The sequence below is a fragment of the Oikopleura dioica genome, chromosome PAR, assembly GCF_907165135.1.
Source record: "Oikopleura dioica chromosome PAR, OKI2018_I68_1.0, whole genome shotgun sequence".
NCBI classification, from domain to species: domain Eukaryota; kingdom Metazoa; phylum Chordata; class Appendicularia; order Copelata; family Oikopleuridae; genus Oikopleura; species Oikopleura dioica.
Genome location: NC_137293.1, coordinates 1,222,542 through 1,240,206, shown reverse-complemented (window position 1 = coordinate 1,240,206; position 17,665 = coordinate 1,222,542). Strand labels below are relative to the sequence as shown.

Sequence of the window (17,665 nt, the reverse complement as noted above, 5' to 3'; positions counted from 1 at the left end):
TACCCAATTAGGTGCAAATCTTACAGCTTGAAGATCTTTTTCTCGTACAAATTCCTAGTGATAATTTAATCTTACTTAAAAAAATAACTTCAAACATTAGTCTGAAAGTGCATTAACTGATCATCTATTTGATATCCATCAAGCCAGAGAATATCGATTGTAAAATGCGGCAAATAATTCTGTTTAAAATTCTTATCATTCATTCGTGCTGGGTGAAAGAGTCTTGATCCCTCTTTCTCGCATTGCGATGCCGCATCCCTTAATTTTTTGCTCTAGAAACTGAAAAAAAAATTTTTCTCTTACAGTATTTTTCGAGGACTTCGATTCCATATTTTGCCCCAACCAGCAGGCAAGCTGTCTGGCCTCGAAATAACTTCCTTCCAAAATTGCTTTACTTCAACCTCTTCGGTCATCGAATTCAAATTTTCGTCAAGAAAAGTCTTGTTCAAAAAGGTCTTGATTGCAAAGTCCAAATCATCGTTTTCACAAAGAAATGAAGCCACTGTTCGATTGTCGCAAATCTGGTAGTGAAGAGCATCTGCTGTCGAGGTGTATTCGCGGAGCAAGCATAGTCCAAAGTCTTGCCTTGAAAAACAACTGCTCATGATTTTTATTATTACGATATCTTACAATGGTCGTGTATGCTCTTGAACGTCATTTTCAAACCCTTCAAAGATATTTTCGGGGTCCCAAGATGTATTCGCAAGACGGTTAGTGGACTCACTGATCCACAAACTAGATACCGTTCTAACAATGTCTGAAAATTTGTAAATATCAACTGAGGATAAGAATCAACCTGTGTAAAAGTGAAACGTATAACTTTCTTCATTTTGATCTTTGAAAAAAGCGATCGATTCATTCAAATCCAGTGGATCTGGCAAAACCATTCCTTTTGCAATGCAGGATTCCCGTGCTGTTCGACGATCATGAATCTCGCTCAAGAAATCAACAGGAAGATACAGTTCAACATGACGATACGAAGTCTCAACAGTCCGAAAAGGCGTCTTTTCTATCTCTACTAACTGTAATTCCGCAACAGTGAAAATTATCAAGAAAATTGAACGGACCATTTATTCACATTCAAATGAAAAAGGGTATATTCCCAAAAGGATATATTTACGGCTCATGAGTTGCAACACATGTTTTGCTCAGAACTCCGTAACTTAACATGAACTCTTTCTGCCTCAAGACTTCTTTGAACATGGTCGAAAAAGTAAAGACCCCACAAAAAAAAGTTTGATGATCTTTCTTCTTTATTACATGATCTCGTACAAATAGGAACAGTATAAAAAACGATCTAGTGACGAAGCGCGGCAGTAATGCTTCTATTGCGAATCCATTTTTGGCCCTGGTCGGCTTCGAACCACCTCGTTTGCACGTGAAGGTGGCGCTCATTTTTACCTAAAACAGAATTATTTTTTACTCGAAATTTCAGGTTTACCTGAGAAAAGCCAGCAAATCTTTTCTCGAGGATCTGGGCCAACATGCCATCTTCCAGATTTTTTATAAATGAAGATTTCTTGCTTATCAGTTTCGTTCTTAGTTTGCTTTTCAAAAGAAAAAAATATAAAAAAAGCTCTCACCAAATGGCGACTCATGAAAATCTCCGGACCTATTCGGTCATACCAACCAGGAAGCGTGGCGTTTTTCCACTCTGTTGCGAATTTCCCAGTGACATAAATCGATGTTGTCAGCTTCCAAACATTTTCCTGATCTTCAAGCTCGTAGTAAATTCCGGATATGGGCTCTTGGGACCTCAACGATGCTTCGATTTGCACTAGAATAATTTTATCAGAACGATATTTTGTAAGTTTGGTTACCTAGATTGTGAGCAAAGGGATGTTTTTTGATCAACACTTGAGAATCCTTCATTCTGAAAGCAAAATTAAAATAAAATAGAAAAATATTGGTGAATACTTTTTCGAGTTTCTTGTGTTTCTTTCGACCTCGATCCATTTTGCTCTGTCAAGTTTTCTGAAGTCAGTTTCTAACGTCATCAGAACCGCTCTAGCGGCTCCGGCAGTTAGGCCAATCTTCCAGCAGTTCGAATGCTTGTAGAGGTAATAGGGAACTCTCTAGAATTTCAGTTTCAGTGATTACTTCGGAAAGATATTACCTTTTCGATGTCATGCGAGTCTGAATTCAGTCGCATTTCCTCGCGTTTGAATGACTCGCCTCTTTGAAGCCCTTCAATTTATTAACGATTTTTCATTCGAGTTTTTCTCAAACCTGGTCCATCAACAGCATCTTCGGCCGGAACAATTGGTGCATGCTCTTTAGGCTTGAAGTCTACTCGTCCTGATTTCTCGACTAAGAAATCCGCAGAGCTTCTGACTGTCACTTTCTCCCGCATCATCAAAGGAGGCAGATCGCTGCTTTCCCCATCGACGATTCCAGCCATACTTGGAGTGCCCTTCGCAAACGCCGTCCGCTCAAAATAATGATCGCCGTTTTCATCAACTTTGCGATCGTAAATGCCCGGAATGACCTTTGACTTCCAAGCCGCATTAAAAGTGCCATTGCAATGTCCTAGATTTTGCGCGCCAAAACCATATTCTCGAATGCTGAAGATTCCAGATCGAACCCAACCGCCGCGGCCAAACTCCATCCAGTAGTGAAAGCTTCGGCATTGCTTTTCTCCCTTCATGAAGCTCTCGTAATCCCCTTCCGCGCTTGACGACAGCCAGCAGCGGGGATCATTTAGAATCGGGCCAACTCGCCAGGTAGGATTTTGACCTTTAGGTAGAAGTCTCCAATTGTGGCAGGTCGAAAAAAATTTTTTTTTTTCTGATTGGCTCATCTGAAAGAGCTTCTCAAACTGTATAAAAAACGTTTTTAGAGTCTGCTCAAATCTTCGAAATTTTCGACATTTGGACTTGATAAAGGTTGAAATTCCGAAATTTTAACTGCTCATAGAGCAAAATTTTTCCATAACAAAATTTTTTTTTATTTTTTTTTGGAATCTCTATAGTCGAATCTATGTGCTCGCGAAAATTGAAGCAAATCGGGCAACATTTGGGCTGTAAAAATTTTTTTTTGAGGATTAGTTTTGCACTAATTTCGCAAATACAAAGCATACACTTTTATTAAATTACAAACTACAAAAAAGTAATCAAATAGTGCTCTGAGGTCACTTGAGGTCATTTGAGGTCATCTGAGGTCATCTGAGGTCATTTGAGAACAATTTTTTTTGCCGTTAAATTACAATTTTTTATTTATTTTAAATTTGAAAATAATAATTTTGAGCAAAAATATTGCTCATTTGATTTTGAAAATTTTTTGTTTCAATATCGATCGACGGTGAAGTGTACACATGCGCTCGCGATTCCGGAACTACCTCGCTCATTAATGATTATTTAATGGATGCATCAATCAAAATCACAGTATGAAAAAAAAATTTCCAAACTAATTTCTGGCTGGCAGTTCACTTCGAGAAAGTTAATTCTGTGAAACACACAAAATTGAAAGAGAAGAAGAGAAAGCTAAGAGAAAGATTGTTAATAATTTTCGATACCAGTGACAGGTATACTAAATATATATATTTATTCTTAAAATTATATAAGACGCTTGTTAATTGCAGAAAAAATCAAAAACAGAAGAAATCCTGCCAACGACTGACTCCAAAGAAAGTAGAATCCAAACGAAGACAGAAGGTATGCTTTAAAGACTTCCCCCACGGTTTTGGCCTAGATGGGCCTCGCGCAGAAAAAAATTCTGAAAAAACAGTATGTTCGGTGGTCCTTCTTATACTTATTTATTATAATTATCGTTTGACTTATTTTTTATACAGATATATCTATTACAAGTCTAAAATTATAAAAGGGAATTTAGGCCATTATAATTCCCTCATTTTACATTTTTCCGTAAATCGGAATAGCGCGGACCAGAGTTACAAATTTTGTGAGCTAGCTGAGGTGAGCTATATGAGCTAGATGAGCTACAGCTCAGCTCAGCTCAGCGATTTCGAGGTGAGGGTCAGCTCAGCTCAGCTCAGCTTAATTTTTCTGAAGAAAGCAAGCTCAACTCAGCTCAATGGTTCTTCGAGAAAAGTCAGCTCAGCTCAGCTAGCTCAATTTTAACCTCGACTTAGCTAGCCCAGCTCAGCTCAGCTTGAAAAAATTGTCAGCTCAGCTCAGCAAGCTCAGATTGAAAAATCATCAGCTCAGCTCAGCTCAAAAACTAACAGATAAACCCCAGCTTAGCTCAGCTCAATTTTTCGACAAAATCCAGCTCAGCTCAGCTCAGCTCAGTTGTTTTCAAAGGGGTCAGCTCAGCTCAGTTCAGCTTAAAAAATTGTCAGCTCAGCTCAGCTCAAAAATTTTCAGATAAGCCCAAGCTCAGCTCAGCTCAGTTGCTTTACAAGGGGGCCAGCTCAGCTCAGCTCAGCTCAATGGTTCTTCGAGAAAAGTCAGATCAGCTCAGCTAGCTCAATTTTAACCTCAACTCAGCTAGCTCAGCTCAGCTAGCTCAGTTTGAAAAATCATCAGCTCAGCTCAAAAACTAACAGATAAACCCCAGCTCAGCTCAGCTCAAATTTTTCGAAATAATCCAGCTCAGCTCAGCTCAGCTCAGTTGTTTTCAAAGGGGTCAGCTCAGCTCAGTTCAGCTTAAAAAATTGTCAGCTCAGCTCAGCTCAAAAATTTTCAAATTAGCCCAAGCTCAGCTCAGCTCAGCTCATTTTTTTCGAAAAAATCCAGCTCAGCTCAGTTGCTTTTCAAGGGGCCAGCTCAGCTCAGCTCAGCTTAAAAAAATTGTCAGCTCAGCTCAGCTCAAAAATTTTCAAATTAGCCCAAGCTCAGCTCAGCTCAGCTCATTTTTTTCGAAAAAATTCAGCTCAGCTCAGTTGCTTTTCAAGGGGCCAGCTCAGCTCAGTTCAGCTTAAAAAAATTGTCAGCTCAGCTTAGCTCAAAAATTTTCAAATTAGCCCAAGCTCAGCTCAGCTCAGCTCATTTTTTCGAAAAATCCAGCTCAGCTCAGTTGCTTTTCAAGGGGCCAGCTCAGCTCAATTTCGACCACAGCTCAGCTAGCTCAGCTCACAAAAAATTTTCAAAAATCTGCAACTCTGGCTCGGACCGAGAATTAAGATCACTTACGTTCGTTACACCTTTAATAGGGATGAACCTGAAATTGTCAACAAGGCAATCAAGGCCATCACGGCCAGCATGGCCATCAAGGCCATCGACCCGACCAAAAACTCGACCTAGTCGGAAATGGTGGGGTTTATATTGGCACCGAACGATCCTACCATGGATTTTTTTGATTTGATCGGTGGTGGGGTTTGGTCGGTGGGTGGTCGGCTTAAGTCGGTTTCTTTGTGTTTTTCGTTTTGACCGATTTTTTCATTTCTCTCTGGCGATAAGAGAAAAGAGATTGTCGACAAGGCCATCAAGGACATCATGGCCATCGAGGCTATAAAGACCATTCTAGAAATCAGCAAAAGTCCCTATAACCTGAATTCAACAACGCCCTCAAGGCCATCAATTCTAGAAAGTTGCGGGTTTCCTTTAAGACAGGCGCGGAGCGCACACCCGCTTTTTCTGCTTTCTGATCGTTGATTATTGCTTCAAAAGTATAAAAATTGATCTGCTTAGTTAAAACCATGGATGCTCGAAAACAATACCTTGGAAAAATCCCACGATTCCTTAATTCCTTCGAAGTGTCAAATGATGGCTCGGGGACCATGGCGAATCTTACCTTTATGATGTCTCGTGTCGTGCAAAGCCAACTCCCTGAGTTTGCTCCAAAGCAAATGTACAGGGCATTAGAAGATATATTGGAAAGAACCGAAGCCACTATGACTGTCGAGTCGTTTTTCGTTTTCCATTTTCAGGGCGGGCCTGTCATAAATTGCTCTTTTGAATGTGCGGTACCGCTTATCATATGAATTTTCGATTATAATCGGGATCATGGCTGTCGAATTCGCGTCCTATGATCTGTCAAAAAAATTTTAGTGTGCGAATTAATATTTACGCGTCGTTTTTCTATCTTTCGCGTTCGTCTCGTTCAATCATCTTCAGAAAGCTTTAGAAAAAAGATAATAGAAGTAAGCGCTTTAAAAGTCTCCAAAATTTCTCTAAAAATTAATTCTTTTTCTTTTCGAGTGACGACAGTTATCAAATAACCAGCTCTGATCTAGACGATCGAGAAATTGCAAAATTTATAGTTAAGAGGCCTCTTGAGCTTGCTGTTATATTTAAGACGATCTCTTCGAAAGAATGGCTCAGATTAAAAGCTGAACGATTGGTTAAAAGTTTTTTCTTCCAAAAACTTGACAAGCCTTCAAATTGGAATCAAATATCTAAAGAAACAATAGATGTTTTGGAAATGACGAGGTGTTTAGACTACAGAATATATCAACTTCATCGTGCATATGATGAGCTACGTCTCCAACAAAGAATAAGACGATCTTACAATCAAGGTGGACGACATCAGGGTTATTACGAATTACTGTGTGGAAAATTTGTCTCTCTCACATCGTTGTTTCCAAAAAACTTGTGGTAAAATCGAATTATATGATGTGGAGTTCATTTTTCTTTTTTTAAGTCGTCGTCGTGGATGAGAAGTTCTGTTATGATGTCAATGTTCTACGATGTTTATCCTTTTCTTTCACTCTTTCCTTATTTCTTACGTGATTGTTACCCTTAAGCAATTTGTTCGATAAAATCTTGGATAAGGATTAATTGTTAAAGTATTTAGACGATGTCCGAGTTTGGCGTCTCTATGATGCCTGTTGAACCACCACCAGATGATTTATGCGCACTTGGTCCAGCGCCAAGCGTCATGAATATCGATTCTATTGATGCTGTGTCTAACTATGACTTTGACCCCAATGAAGCTCCTGTTAATCTTCTTCAAGTACCAAGGTTTTTATTCGTTCAAGATTGATTGAATTAAAGTTAATTTTGCATTTCAGTGTTCTTGATCTCGAGAGACTTGATAATCTAAATGAACCGCTTGGCACAGCTCCGTCAATTCTTAATATTGACACCATTTCTGTTTATTCCCACGATGAGGTTCAGGCGAATAACTCTGAACTGACTGATTTAACGGAGGTTTTTATGGTCGAGTTCCAAGTGTGATGAATCTTGACCAGGGTTTCGAAAAATTGGCAGCCATGCGGCGGCGAGGATTTATTCATACTCCGCGCGCCCTTCGCTTACGGCCTCCATTCATTTTTCGAATCCACGCTCTGGCGGCAAAGCCAGCCGCTGGCCGCTGGATTCCACTGGAGACCGAATTTCAGCCTCGGATAATGTAAAATTCGGACTGGGTCGCGTTAACGCAAGATGAATCACCAAGTGGCCGCTGAACCCTGGCGGCCAGCGGAGGTGGGTCTCTAAGAGGTGGAAACCAAAAGAGTATGAGTGGGTTGTGGCTGCCGCCTGGCCTCGTATTTTTCGAGACCCTGATCTTGACCATATAAACACAATGAACGAATGCGTTCCAAGTGTACCGTCTTCATCAGATTTCGACATAATGAACGGATGCGTTCCAAGTGTACCATCTTCATCAGATTTCGACATAATGAACGAACGAGCGCCTTCTGTGCCAGATATAAGTTCTCTTACGATTGATGAGGATTCAGAAATTCAATTATCGACGTCTTCAGTGAATGAATTAGGAGCGGAAGCAGATTGCTCTTCGCACCTGCAAAGTTATGGTCATGAAAATGTGAGTGAGGATATACACTGCGAGATAGGGTCTTAAATCGTGAATTATTATAAATTTATTGTCACTGTTATGGAAATCACACCATGATATGATTAAGACCACTTATTAGTCCTGCCTTAACAAGGGAACTTATGAGAAGGCTGCGCAGAGCCTTGGAAAGAAATTAGGACAGGAGACTCTTTTCTTAGATATCACAGTTCATCGCAGAATCCGTTAACAGGTCCTAACAAGATCTTGAGGATAAAAAGGCCCCCCTCCATAAGACGTTCCCGCATTGGCAGGCTTCAATTTCAAAGAAATCTTGGAAAGGAGCACCTGTGCAACAACGGACAAACAATATTGTGTCACTGATCGTAAAAAGAAGACAAGTTGCTTTGTTCACCCAAAAAATTCAACATCCTGCAGCGACTGCACTCACAAGAGTTGCGTTGGTCCGGATGAATTTATGGAAGACTTTGATCGAGAAATATTCGAAAAAGTCGTACAAATGCATCCTGACGAGACCGTTGCCTTTGACAGATTCGAACTCCTCAAAGCTGGAGTTAAAGCTGAGACAGCTTTTGTTTCTGGTAGCGAAACTCGCGGTAAAATGCCAATACGGCAATTCTTCGATCAGCTTAAAAGTATGACGAGAGAAACACTTGCCCATAGCATCGACAAGAGCAGAAATAAAGAAGATCTTAAAGTATATGAACATGGAGATGTTAAGCCAGGGAGTCTTCATCTTGAGCCGAGGGTCTTAAATTGTATCGAATGAATACGTCAAGTGTGTCTATAAGCAAGAACTTTCTGAGACCCGTGGAAAGCTTGACTACGCCTCGACGTTTGTTCTTCAAAATAATACTGCGTCACAGTTCGGGATCAGAAAATTCATTAATTTCGCTTGGCTTGTTTACATGAACCCTAAAAATAGCATGAATATCTTCAAGCCGGGCGCCTTGGATTGAATTGTAACGTTTTAACGGCGGTCGCTCGATGGAATGAAAACGAAATACAAAAAATGCAATACTTTCATTTTCTTATGGAGAAGAAATTTGCCGGAGCGCCGATTGAGGCGGAAAAAATGATTGTTGAAAATTTTAAAAATCGAAACATAAATTTCACAGTCATTAACAGGATTTCTGAAAGGGTTCGAAAGGGTTAAAATTTGCATTTTAATGTTGACGATAATTCCATTATGGCTCGTCGGTAGGTAATGGTCTATTTCGATCTTGCGGATTTATAAGATCTTTGAATTTCCCGAACCCTGTTTTACATAATGCGAGCTCTGAATTCAAATCGAGGGAACATTTTCACCATGCCATTTCAAATAACGATGGCCTGCGGAGAACTTATATTTTCAAAACCAGCCGCCATGGAAAAGGTATTTTTTCCGCGAAACTAATTCTAGAATTCTGAGGCCTCGTCGATGGCGCCCATAGTCACTGCGCTACCACGATAAAAAATGCGAAACTTGTAAATCGCTGTGGTACTCTTGATGAATGCCTCGGATTCTTGAAGGAAAATGAGCAGAAGCTGCGGACAGAAGAAAAAGAAAAACGCGCAAAACAAAATTTTGCTGGGCGAGAATATGCCATTCTCAAGAATAAAAATGAAGAGACCACGAAATCTTCCGTAAATCTCAACATACCGTCAATTAAATCGATTCGTATGATAAACTTCGACGCAGCAAGAGGAGCTCTTTATGCAAAAGACATAGTCTGCAGCTGCGATCTCTGTTCCAGTGGAAAAATTAGTCTCTGTGTTCGAAATTCTGGAAACACATTTTCCAGAAAAATCGGACAGAAAGACGGAACAATAATTATTGATAATAAAAATAAGCCTCAAAGAAGACCCGTCAATCTTCGAGAATTATCAAACAAACAAACAATCAGCGATTACGTCTACTCTGCAACAGATATTCAAGCTCAGTTAAGGGTTTTAACGACCGAACGTCATTAACTAAAACAGGGCTATATGCTTTAGAGAACCCTGATTAAGATTGCGCTCTTAAGATTAGAAAATACAAATAAAACAGTCAGTATCCTCTACCCTGTGGCCCGCCAAAGGTGTGACTCTAGAGCTTTAAAACCTAATTTTCTGTTTTTCTTAAGCGAAATATCAAAATCTTCTCTGAAAGCGGAAATTTCCAAAGTCCGGGGTCAAAATCGTTATCTTGTCCGAATTTGAAATTCGAGAAACAGATTTTTGCTCATATCCTACATCTTCCGTCGGAAACATGACTCAAGGCACTTATAATGACCCAAGCCTTAAGAAACGAAAAAAATTTGTGCACCATTATTGCTGTCATCAAAAGATGAAAACCACGCGGCACTCTTGATCGTTAATGTCAAATCTCGCTCAGTTACTGTCTATGATACAAATGGGGCTATTGGAAATTATCAAAACGCCATTGATAGTTCGAAAAAAAAACTTCTTGATACTATTGGAAAAATTCTGAATGATCAGGGCCCTTGGAAGAAAAAACGCGAAAATGTTCCGCAAACGAATCGTGATTGCGCGGTCTATGTGCTCAACAGGTTAAAAAAAATCTTTAAAATTATTTGTTGCTTAAAATTATTTATAAAAATTATTATAGAATTGAGCAAGAATTCAAAGCTGGAACACCAGAAATAACATCGTCGAATATTCTTGAGATCAAGGAAAATCAACTCAAAAAAATTAAGTATGGCAATATGAATAAATACAGTTCATAAATTTAAGTCATTGGGTGTGCAATAAAACAACTCCATCAAAAAGAGTCGCACAGCATTCAAGTGAAGTCAATGCTGAATCGAAAAGAGTCCGTTTTTCCTGATCTGGAAATATCACGATTACATTTTTTTTCCTCGTTGTTAAATACAAATATTCCTAATTGTTAATTCTCGTTTTTGAAATTCTCTTTTCTGTGAGTAAAAGAAAGGCAAAAGAAAGAAGAAATCAAATCATTGAATTCAGAATGCTTATAATTTTTTTTATTGCCCGTGTGACTATAAAATAAAACAGCCATTCTTCAATCAAATCCTGAAACACAGAAGATATTTAATATTTATCGTCGATTCAAACTGTCTGTATGTTCTCATAACGGAACATGGGTGATGCCTCGACACAGGTCAGAAAAATGAGCGCAATATCTATGTTAGAAAAATGGAAAACTAGTTAATTGAAAAATTGTTTTCTCCATCTTAAGCGTAAAATATAAGATCGGCTGCTTGTTTAGCGCGCCGTCGTTATCTATTTTTCAGAGACCCGGCTAATCTGAACGATGAATTATATTCTTCGATTTTGTAGAGCTCCGACTTCTTCACTTTTAGTCTTCTATTTCACTTCTACTTTCCTTTTATTTCTAGTCTGAGTTTCAAAATAAATCTTTAGATTTTAATAGAGGGCTTTGAAAGAGTCGCTCTCATTCCGAGACTTTGACCAAGTTATCCCATTTTGATATTTTCAAATTGTTTGTATAAAAGAATAGGCTTTGATGATCATAAAGCTAAAATAATAAAGATAAAATCATTTACCGTTCAGATTTGACGGGTCTCTGAAAAAACGGTCATGGCGGGGCGCTAAACGGGCAGCCGCGCTCAGCCGATGTTCTATCCATAATATCCATGTTCTATCCTTAATATCATACATTAGTTATGGAGTCTTTATGGTTCAAAGGGCATGAACGAGAGTGCTGGCGCCGACCATGTTTCTTCGGATACGAAAAAACAAATTTCCTTCTCGGAGATTCACAGGACTGTTTGAATATAAAAAGATGATAGAACAGTTAGGTCTACGCGGAAAAAATACTTTAATGGGGGCGTCCTTATGGAGAGATAATTTTGAACACATTTTCTTAAAGCTCTTGATATGCCTGTTCAGAATCGCGAATAAACATCGTATCGGGGGTATTGGGAATTCGAGAAAAATTCGATTTTATGGTTTGTGGGCCTCTTTTCGGCGGCCATCATTTCTATATCCCGATGCCCCCGATACAATTTTTAATCGCGATTCTGAATGAGCATCTTGAGATCTTTAAGTAGACGCGTAAAAATTTTCAAAATATGAGGGTGCGACCTGCTTTTGGTTTTCCGCGGAGTCCCCTTATATATGTGTTTCATTAGCTAAAGTAAGAAATTATTCAAACACCACTTTAGATAAAATATTTCGGAAAACACAAATTAAAGAAAAAACTGGATTATTACGTCATATTCTGGTGCCTGTTTAACTGAATTAGCAGTCCTGATGAAAGTAGGACAAATCTGCGATGAGGAAAGAAGACCAATTCTTCAAATCAAGAGCCGGAATGCCTGGAACTATGGTGAAAATCTACCGGAGAGATTTTTATGCGAAAATTGCCATACAAATTGTCATTCGCGCGTCTCCGGAACAGTTCTAGTCTATGCTGGACACAACAATATTCTGAAGGCATCAACACTGGCATTCCAAGATGTTGACCTAGATAAAGCAATTCAGGATAGTTCTCTCTCTATCTAAATCGTCGCAAGAACATTTTTTTTATCTATGTCCGATTATAAAGATAATTAATAAAATAAAAATAAAAGAACTTTTCAAAGGTTTTACATAGAACCCTTACATCGCTGTTTACGAATGCAAGAAAAATCCTCTTTGTTCAACCTTTTCCACTTGCTAAGCCGCTTAGAACAATTGAAGAATCAACACAAAAATGGCTCAAGAAGATATTAAGTGCAAAAGTACCTAGCTTAGCTAACTATTATCGAGTAAAACAGGAAGAGGTTTTCATTTAATTGGAAATAGAACTAAAAAATTGAATGTTTTTGAGTACCGATTCTTCAGAAGCCTCAAACAGCATTTTTTTTCGCCAGATAAAGTTCATCTGAAAGACAATTATGCTCGTCAATTAATCGTCTCAATTATTCAGGTAAAATTGAGGATACTCATAGAAGCTTAGATTTAAGGACCCTGCCCCCGGCATCATTCTTTTCGAAAAATGGATATTTAGCAAACAAGTCCTTAAATAAAGAATATTTTACAGTAACTTCAAATATCTTACTATCTGAAATCTTTGCCTTTTAAATTATTTTTAATAGAGCGTCGAAAAACAAATTTTAACAGCGAATGACAGTTATCCAGAACCACGGAGTCTTCCTAAACGAAAGAAAGGTATTTATAAACATGAAAAATATGGTCGAAATCCTCAGTGTTAAAGTTTCAGATCGTCAAACAATCTTCTTTGACTGCTCTAAACTCTCTCTTATGCCGTCGAGAAAAAAAAGTAATTGCTTGTATCTTTATTTTTTAAATTTTAAAAATATTAAGGAAATTTTCATCGCAGAATGCCTGGATTTTCTGACTGAGAAGATTTTTCAAAGAAGAACAAAACGAGAAGGAACAAACACAACATGCCTCATTCTTTTTAGTTTAAAGTGCTTTTACATTTGCATCTTACACATATGCACGGTATAAAAATTATTTTTTGTTTTTAAAATTGATAAAATAATCGTTTTCATGTTTCAAATAAATAAAAATATGTAATTTACCGGCAAAAAAAAGTTGACCTCAAATGACCTCAGATGACCTCAAATGACCTCAAGTGACTTAAGAGCATTATTTGATTAATTTTTTGTAGTTTGTAATTAAATAAAAGTATATGCTTTATATTTGCAAAATTAATGCAAAACTAATCCTCAAAAAAAAATTTTTGCAGCCCAAATGTTGCCCGATCTGCTTCAATTTTCGCGAGCACATAGATTCGACTATAGAGTTTCCGAAAAGAAATAGAAAAAAAAATTTGTTATGGAAAAATTTTGCTCTACGAGCAGTTAAAATTTCGGAATTTCCACCTCTGACAAGTCCAAATCTCGAAAATTTCAAAGATTTGGGCAGACTGTAAAAACGTTTTTTATACAGTTTGAGAAGCTCTTTCAGATGAGCCATTCAGAAAAAAAAATTTTTTTTTCACCCTGCCACAATTGGAGACTTCTACCTTTGTAGATGAAGATGGAGTGTCGCTGGATCGTGTCGCCAAGTTCATCGTGTGTTGATTCGCCATCGGTGAAACCTGTTGTGTAGCCTTGAAGAGTCATGTTCGCCGTTAGAGATTGATTTAGCTTCGGTGATTTGTCATTTTCATAATCTGAGCCCTTGAGTTTGACTCTCGAGTGAACCTGTTTCGTCTCTTCAAAGGTAAATTCTGGTTCAGATTCGACTTCCGTTTCGACTTTGCGACTTGTTGTTGTAATCTTTAGCTGTTTCTGCTGCTCTTTTCGTACCTTGAGTTCTTGTGGATCTTCAAATTCGATGAAGCACTCTTCAACACCCCCGAAGGTCTGTTTCTTCGGAAAAGTGATCGTTCCAGGGGCTGAGCTCTCGTATTTGAGAACGAGGTCGTCTTTGTCATCCTCATTCGTCGCAGTGTGGATAATGTCGCGAGTTGCAAGACCTTCTTTGTTCTCGCATTCGGAAGTGAATACAGTCGTTGTTTTCAGCGAAAAGCCTGTTGTAGTGTCATCTTCTAGAGTTGTGTCGCAGAACGTACTGGCAGATGTCAGAGGAGCAGCGATAGAATCAGGCTCCGAGGGCTTTTGCGCTCTGAATTCGGACTTTTCGTTGTGGAAAACATTTTCATCCGCTGCTTCTGATTTTTCATCCGAGGCGGTTTCTTCATCCCAGAAACTTGATTCGACCTTTTTGGGCGCTTGTTGGAACGAAATCTCGACATCTGATTGCTCATCCGAGGCGGTTTCCTCGTCCCAAATGCAGGCTTCTACTCTTTTCGGCTCTTTTTCGAATGTGACTTCGAGCTGATCCTCGTTTTCTGAGCTTGATTTGTCGACTTTTGCACTTTCTTCCTCAGAGTCAGTATAAAACTTGTGAAAACTCGACTCGACCGACTTTCCTTTCTTTTCAAAAGAAACATCAATCTTTCTCTCGTCCTCGCTGTCGGAAGAAGAAGAGCTCGAGGAAGTTGCAGACTCGGCGTCTTCGACAATGTAACGATTTTCTTTCTTTGAGCTGGTATTTGAGCTGGAGCTTGAGCTTCCATTGCGAGATGATGGATGATCATTTTGAGATTCGGAAAGTTCCACTGTCGAGACGGATGCATTTTGGTGGATTTCGGTTTCAAGGTTGTCGAGTTTGTCGAGATTTTCTTTACAGAGGTTTTCAGAAGCTCTTTTTCTTTCATAAAAGAGTTCATTAAAATTCTCTAGAAAGCCTTTCCTGTGGATTGCGTTCTCTTCCTTCTCCTCCATGTCCCCGAAATATCGTGTCCCGAAAAACTATCATCTTCCAAACTTTGAAGTCTCTTAATTCTCTGCGCCACGGTTCCTAAATCTTCCTCGATAACATTCTCAGGTTGAAAAACTGGCTCTCCTTCCGTTCTTCTTGTTCTGATCTTGTAAGCTTCTGTTCTCGGTCGAATGTAATACGCAGAATCTGATCTATCTAGTCCCATTTTCTCTCTGTTAAGCAGTTTTTTCGCAGCTGTTTATACGTTAACAATGATGATACGAAAGAGATCGCGCTCTTTAAATGATGCTCGCGCTAGGTTTACGATCTGATCTTGCTAAGAGTACCTCATCCGATCGTAAAAAGTGATGATATATCCAGCACCTTGGGCTCATTCATACGCAAATTCTCAATTAACTGTCCATTTATGGCAAGAAATATATTTCATCTGAAGTTTTATCGTAAGAAACCGTGGGCTGACGACTAATTTCTCAAAAGAAAATGAAAAAAATATGTCTCTATTCCCGAAAGTTGGCAACTTTTCTGCCGCGAAACACAATGTTTGGCCTGTTATATGAAGTATAATCGACAATACCGTGTCAAAAATACAGTCAAGAATTTATACTTTCTCTAGAATTCGATCTTGTTTTGACTTAAAAATCAAATTGCTCCTCAGTTTTGAAAATTCGTCAAGGAAGAAGCAGCACGCCGAAAAAATGAATGTCTTTCAGGAAGCGCTCACATGGATGGACGATATCTACAAGGTATGAACATATTTTCGATGCAACTTTCTAAAAAGATTTTATTCAGGATCACGTGAATAAAGAAATCCACGCTCAGAAAAACTGGAAAAACAGACATGGCTACATTCTCAAGGAAATTCACGAGGTAAGAACCTTGATTTAGATTCAGAATTTGAGACTCGATTTAGATGGAGACAAAACTTCAAGAATGTCACGCGGACAAAGAAGCAATTTCAGGAAAGATTGAAGATTGGAAAGAATCCCTCCCAGTCGCCAAGCCTGATCCTTCTCCACCTGTTCCTCAAACTACTACAGGTAAGCACCCGTAAAAGCACACTTTCTTATTTCCCAGGCCAAATTGGTTGGCGATCGGCTGATCCAAAGAACAACCTGGAGGTTTTCCGAAAATTCGAAACAAATGAGCACCGAAAAGGAGATATTGTCACCAAGCTTAATTGGCCAAGAGAAGGTCTTTAAATCTGATTGTTCTGTAGTTCTACTGTGTTTAACTGTTGCTGCATAAAAAAAATAAAATAAAGTCTCTTCGGAGCAAAAAAAAAAGATTCTGAAATTTGTTTTTGGGCAATGATGTTAGTTTATTTAAAGCTTTATGTTTGTATGTACAGTTAGGCAACTCGCGCCAAAATATCTTCAGAGCTCTGTTTTTCGCGAAGATATCTTGACCAAGTTGCGCAATATTTTCAGTTACAGTAAGACTTGAACAGTAAGAAAGCACTTTTCGTAATGCTGTAGTTTTGAATCTGCAGCTAATGAGTTGAATCAAAGGAAAGAGAATCGAGTTTTCAATATTTGAAAACAAGACTTTTTCCTTTTTCGTTAAATTAATATTAATTTGGAACATGGTTAATTGAAGGATGAGTTTTCACACTCGTTGTCGTCGGTGACTTCTCCGTCGCAGCATTGGAACTTGCCGACTGCGTCTTTGTTCTTGTTGTATGGTCGTCGTTTTGGGTATCTAGAATGGATGAGTGAGTATTTTCTGGTCCAAGGAAGGGCTAGCTTTTGATTGAAAATCAAAGCATTTTGATTAGCATATTTCAAAATTGAAGCTTTTTTTATTGGTTAAAACTTAGTTTCATTTATTGAGCTTGTTATTGGTTCTTTCAAAAATTGGGCTATCTTATTGGTTAAAATCCTCTTGAACTTACTCTCCGCAGCAATCCAATTCAGGTTTTGGCTGGCCAGGTGGTGGAATTCTGTAAGTGCATTCCTAGAAATTTCGATATGCAACTTGATTTTGATATCAAAACTCTACCGAGAAGGAATCGAATCCGTTGAAAGCGTGAAGGCTTGAGTCGTAGATGTCGATAACGTCCTTGAAGCCGAGAACAGAGTCCTTGTCGCATTCGCAAATGGCTCGCTCGCAGGTGTTTTCAGCGTTGGTGCAGGTGATGGCGGTGCCGTTTTGAGTGAACTAGAGATAGAATTAGGAGGAGGGAAGAAAAATGAAGCGGGCTTACCTCGTAAGCAACTTGTTCTGGGGTGCACTCTGGTCCAAAGTCGAAGGTGACGCATCGATTGCATCGGACAAAGTCGAAGCAGTGTTTATCCTTGTCGTCCATTGGGTACACTCCTGAACAAAGGTTGAGTACAAGTATGAAAGAAAAAGAAAGGGGCTTCATTTGGGGGAAGGCCTTAGATTAGGCTGGGATTAACCAAAGGCTTTTACCTGTCATGGTTCCAGAAAGAGGTCGATCACCAAGGTTCAAGCAGTAGCAACCGTATCCGTAAGCTCGGGTGAGCTGCTGAGGAGTGTATAGGGCGTTGAACATGGTGGAGAATTGCTTGTATCGTCGAGACTCTTGGGAAGGCATGTAGGGGTTGTTTTCTGCCGTCAGCTTATCTATTGAGGAAGATTTTAGTTTTTTTGTTTTCGAGATTTTAAATTTTTTCTTTGGTTTTTTTGATTTTTAAACTTACCGCTGGGATTGGCAGAAACGAAGGCGACGATGGCGGCGGCGATTTTCATATCGAAAATTCTGCTCTTTAAAAAAAACTTGCTTTTGCTGCGAGTTGGAGAGTCCGAAGACGATGTTTGATGCCGAGAAGCGGCGGCG

The 17,665-nt window shown here is 39.0% G+C and overlaps 3 protein-coding genes and 2 long non-coding RNA genes across 5 annotated transcripts; 3 read left to right on the top strand and 2 right to left on the bottom strand.

The window, feature by feature from the left end:
- Positions 1-1,254: 1,254 nt before the first annotated feature.
- On the bottom strand, positions 1,255-15,111 carry LOC145704148 (uncharacterized). The gene is made up of 8 exons (XM_081781587.1): positions 13,601-15,111; positions 2,230-2,736; positions 2,117-2,187; positions 1,918-2,075; positions 1,821-1,873; positions 1,584-1,777; positions 1,442-1,538; positions 1,255-1,401 (listed from the first exon to the last, which is right to left on the bottom strand). The coding sequence occupies exons 1-8, from the start codon at positions 14,865-14,867 to the stop codon at positions 1,298-1,300; spliced, it is 2,451 nt and encodes an 816-aa protein (XP_081637713.1). The 5' UTR covers positions 14,868-15,111; the 3' UTR covers positions 1,255-1,297.
- On the top strand, positions 9,652-10,826 carry LOC145703018 (uncharacterized). Its single transcript, XR_014134346.1, has 3 exons — positions 9,652-10,190; positions 10,250-10,336; positions 10,375-10,826. It is a non-coding gene; the product is annotated as an uncharacterized LOC145703018 (long non-coding RNA).
- Positions 12,214-13,073, top strand: LOC145704263 (uncharacterized). The gene is made up of 4 exons (XR_014134437.1): positions 12,214-12,535; positions 12,705-12,777; positions 12,824-12,889; positions 12,934-13,073. It is a non-coding gene; the product is annotated as an uncharacterized LOC145704263 (long non-coding RNA).
- Positions 15,112-15,527: 416 nt separating the features above from the next.
- On the top strand, positions 15,528-16,115 carry LOC145704505 (ciliary microtubule inner protein 1-like). The gene is made up of 4 exons (XM_081781958.1): positions 15,528-15,608; positions 15,655-15,732; positions 15,776-15,902; positions 15,940-16,115. Exons 1-4 carry the CDS (start codon positions 15,561-15,563, stop codon positions 16,062-16,064), a joined length of 378 nt encoding a protein of 125 aa, XP_081638084.1. The 5' UTR covers positions 15,528-15,560; the 3' UTR covers positions 16,065-16,115.
- Positions 16,116-16,172: 57 nt separating this feature from the next.
- LOC145703353 (uncharacterized) lies at positions 16,173-17,633 on the bottom strand. Its single transcript, XM_081780703.1, has 6 exons — positions 17,529-17,633; positions 17,278-17,451; positions 17,069-17,181; positions 16,864-17,022; positions 16,757-16,818; positions 16,173-16,563 (listed from the first exon to the last, which is right to left on the bottom strand). Exons 1-6 carry the CDS (start codon positions 17,575-17,577, stop codon positions 16,452-16,454), a joined length of 669 nt encoding a protein of 222 aa, XP_081636829.1. The 5' UTR covers positions 17,578-17,633; the 3' UTR covers positions 16,173-16,451.
- Positions 17,634-17,665: the final 32 nt, after the last annotated feature.

Excerpts from the sequence above, each read along its gene's own strand:
- LOC145704505 (XM_081781958.1), top strand. The coding sequence starts at position 15,561 with ATGAATGTCTTTCAGGAAGCGCTCACATGGATGGACGATATCTACAAG. Across the intron at positions 15,609-15,654 it reads GGATGGACGATATCTACAAG|GATCACGTGAATAAAGAAAT; the intron begins GTATGAACATAT and ends GATTTTATTCAG. Across the intron at positions 15,733-15,775 it reads TTCTCAAGGAAATTCACGAG|ATGGAGACAAAACTTCAAGA; the intron begins GTAAGAACCTTG and ends GACTCGATTTAG.
- LOC145703353 (XM_081780703.1), bottom strand. The coding sequence starts at position 17,577 with ATGAAAATCGCCGCCGCCATCGTCGCCTTCGTTTCTGCCAATCCCAGC. Across the intron at positions 17,023-17,068 it reads CAGAACAAGTTGCTTACGAG|TTCACTCAAAACGGCACCGC; the intron begins GTAAGCCCGCTT and ends TTCTATCTCTAG. Across the intron at positions 16,564-16,756 it reads GAATTGGATTGCTGCGGAGA|ATACCCAAAACGACGACCAT; the intron begins GTAAGTTCAAGA and ends CATCCATTCTAG.
- LOC145704148 (XM_081781587.1), bottom strand. The coding sequence starts at position 14,867 with ATGGAGGAGAAGGAAGAGAACGCAATCCACAGGAAAGGCTTTCTAGAG. Across the intron at positions 2,188-2,229 it reads AGATGCTGTTGATGGACCAG|GGCTTCAAAGAGGCGAGTCA; the intron begins GTTTGAGAAAAA and ends AATAAATTGAAG. Across the intron at positions 1,778-1,820 it reads TCCCTTTGCTCACAATCTAG|TGCAAATCGAAGCATCGTTG; the intron begins GTAACCAAACTT and ends AAATTATTCTAG.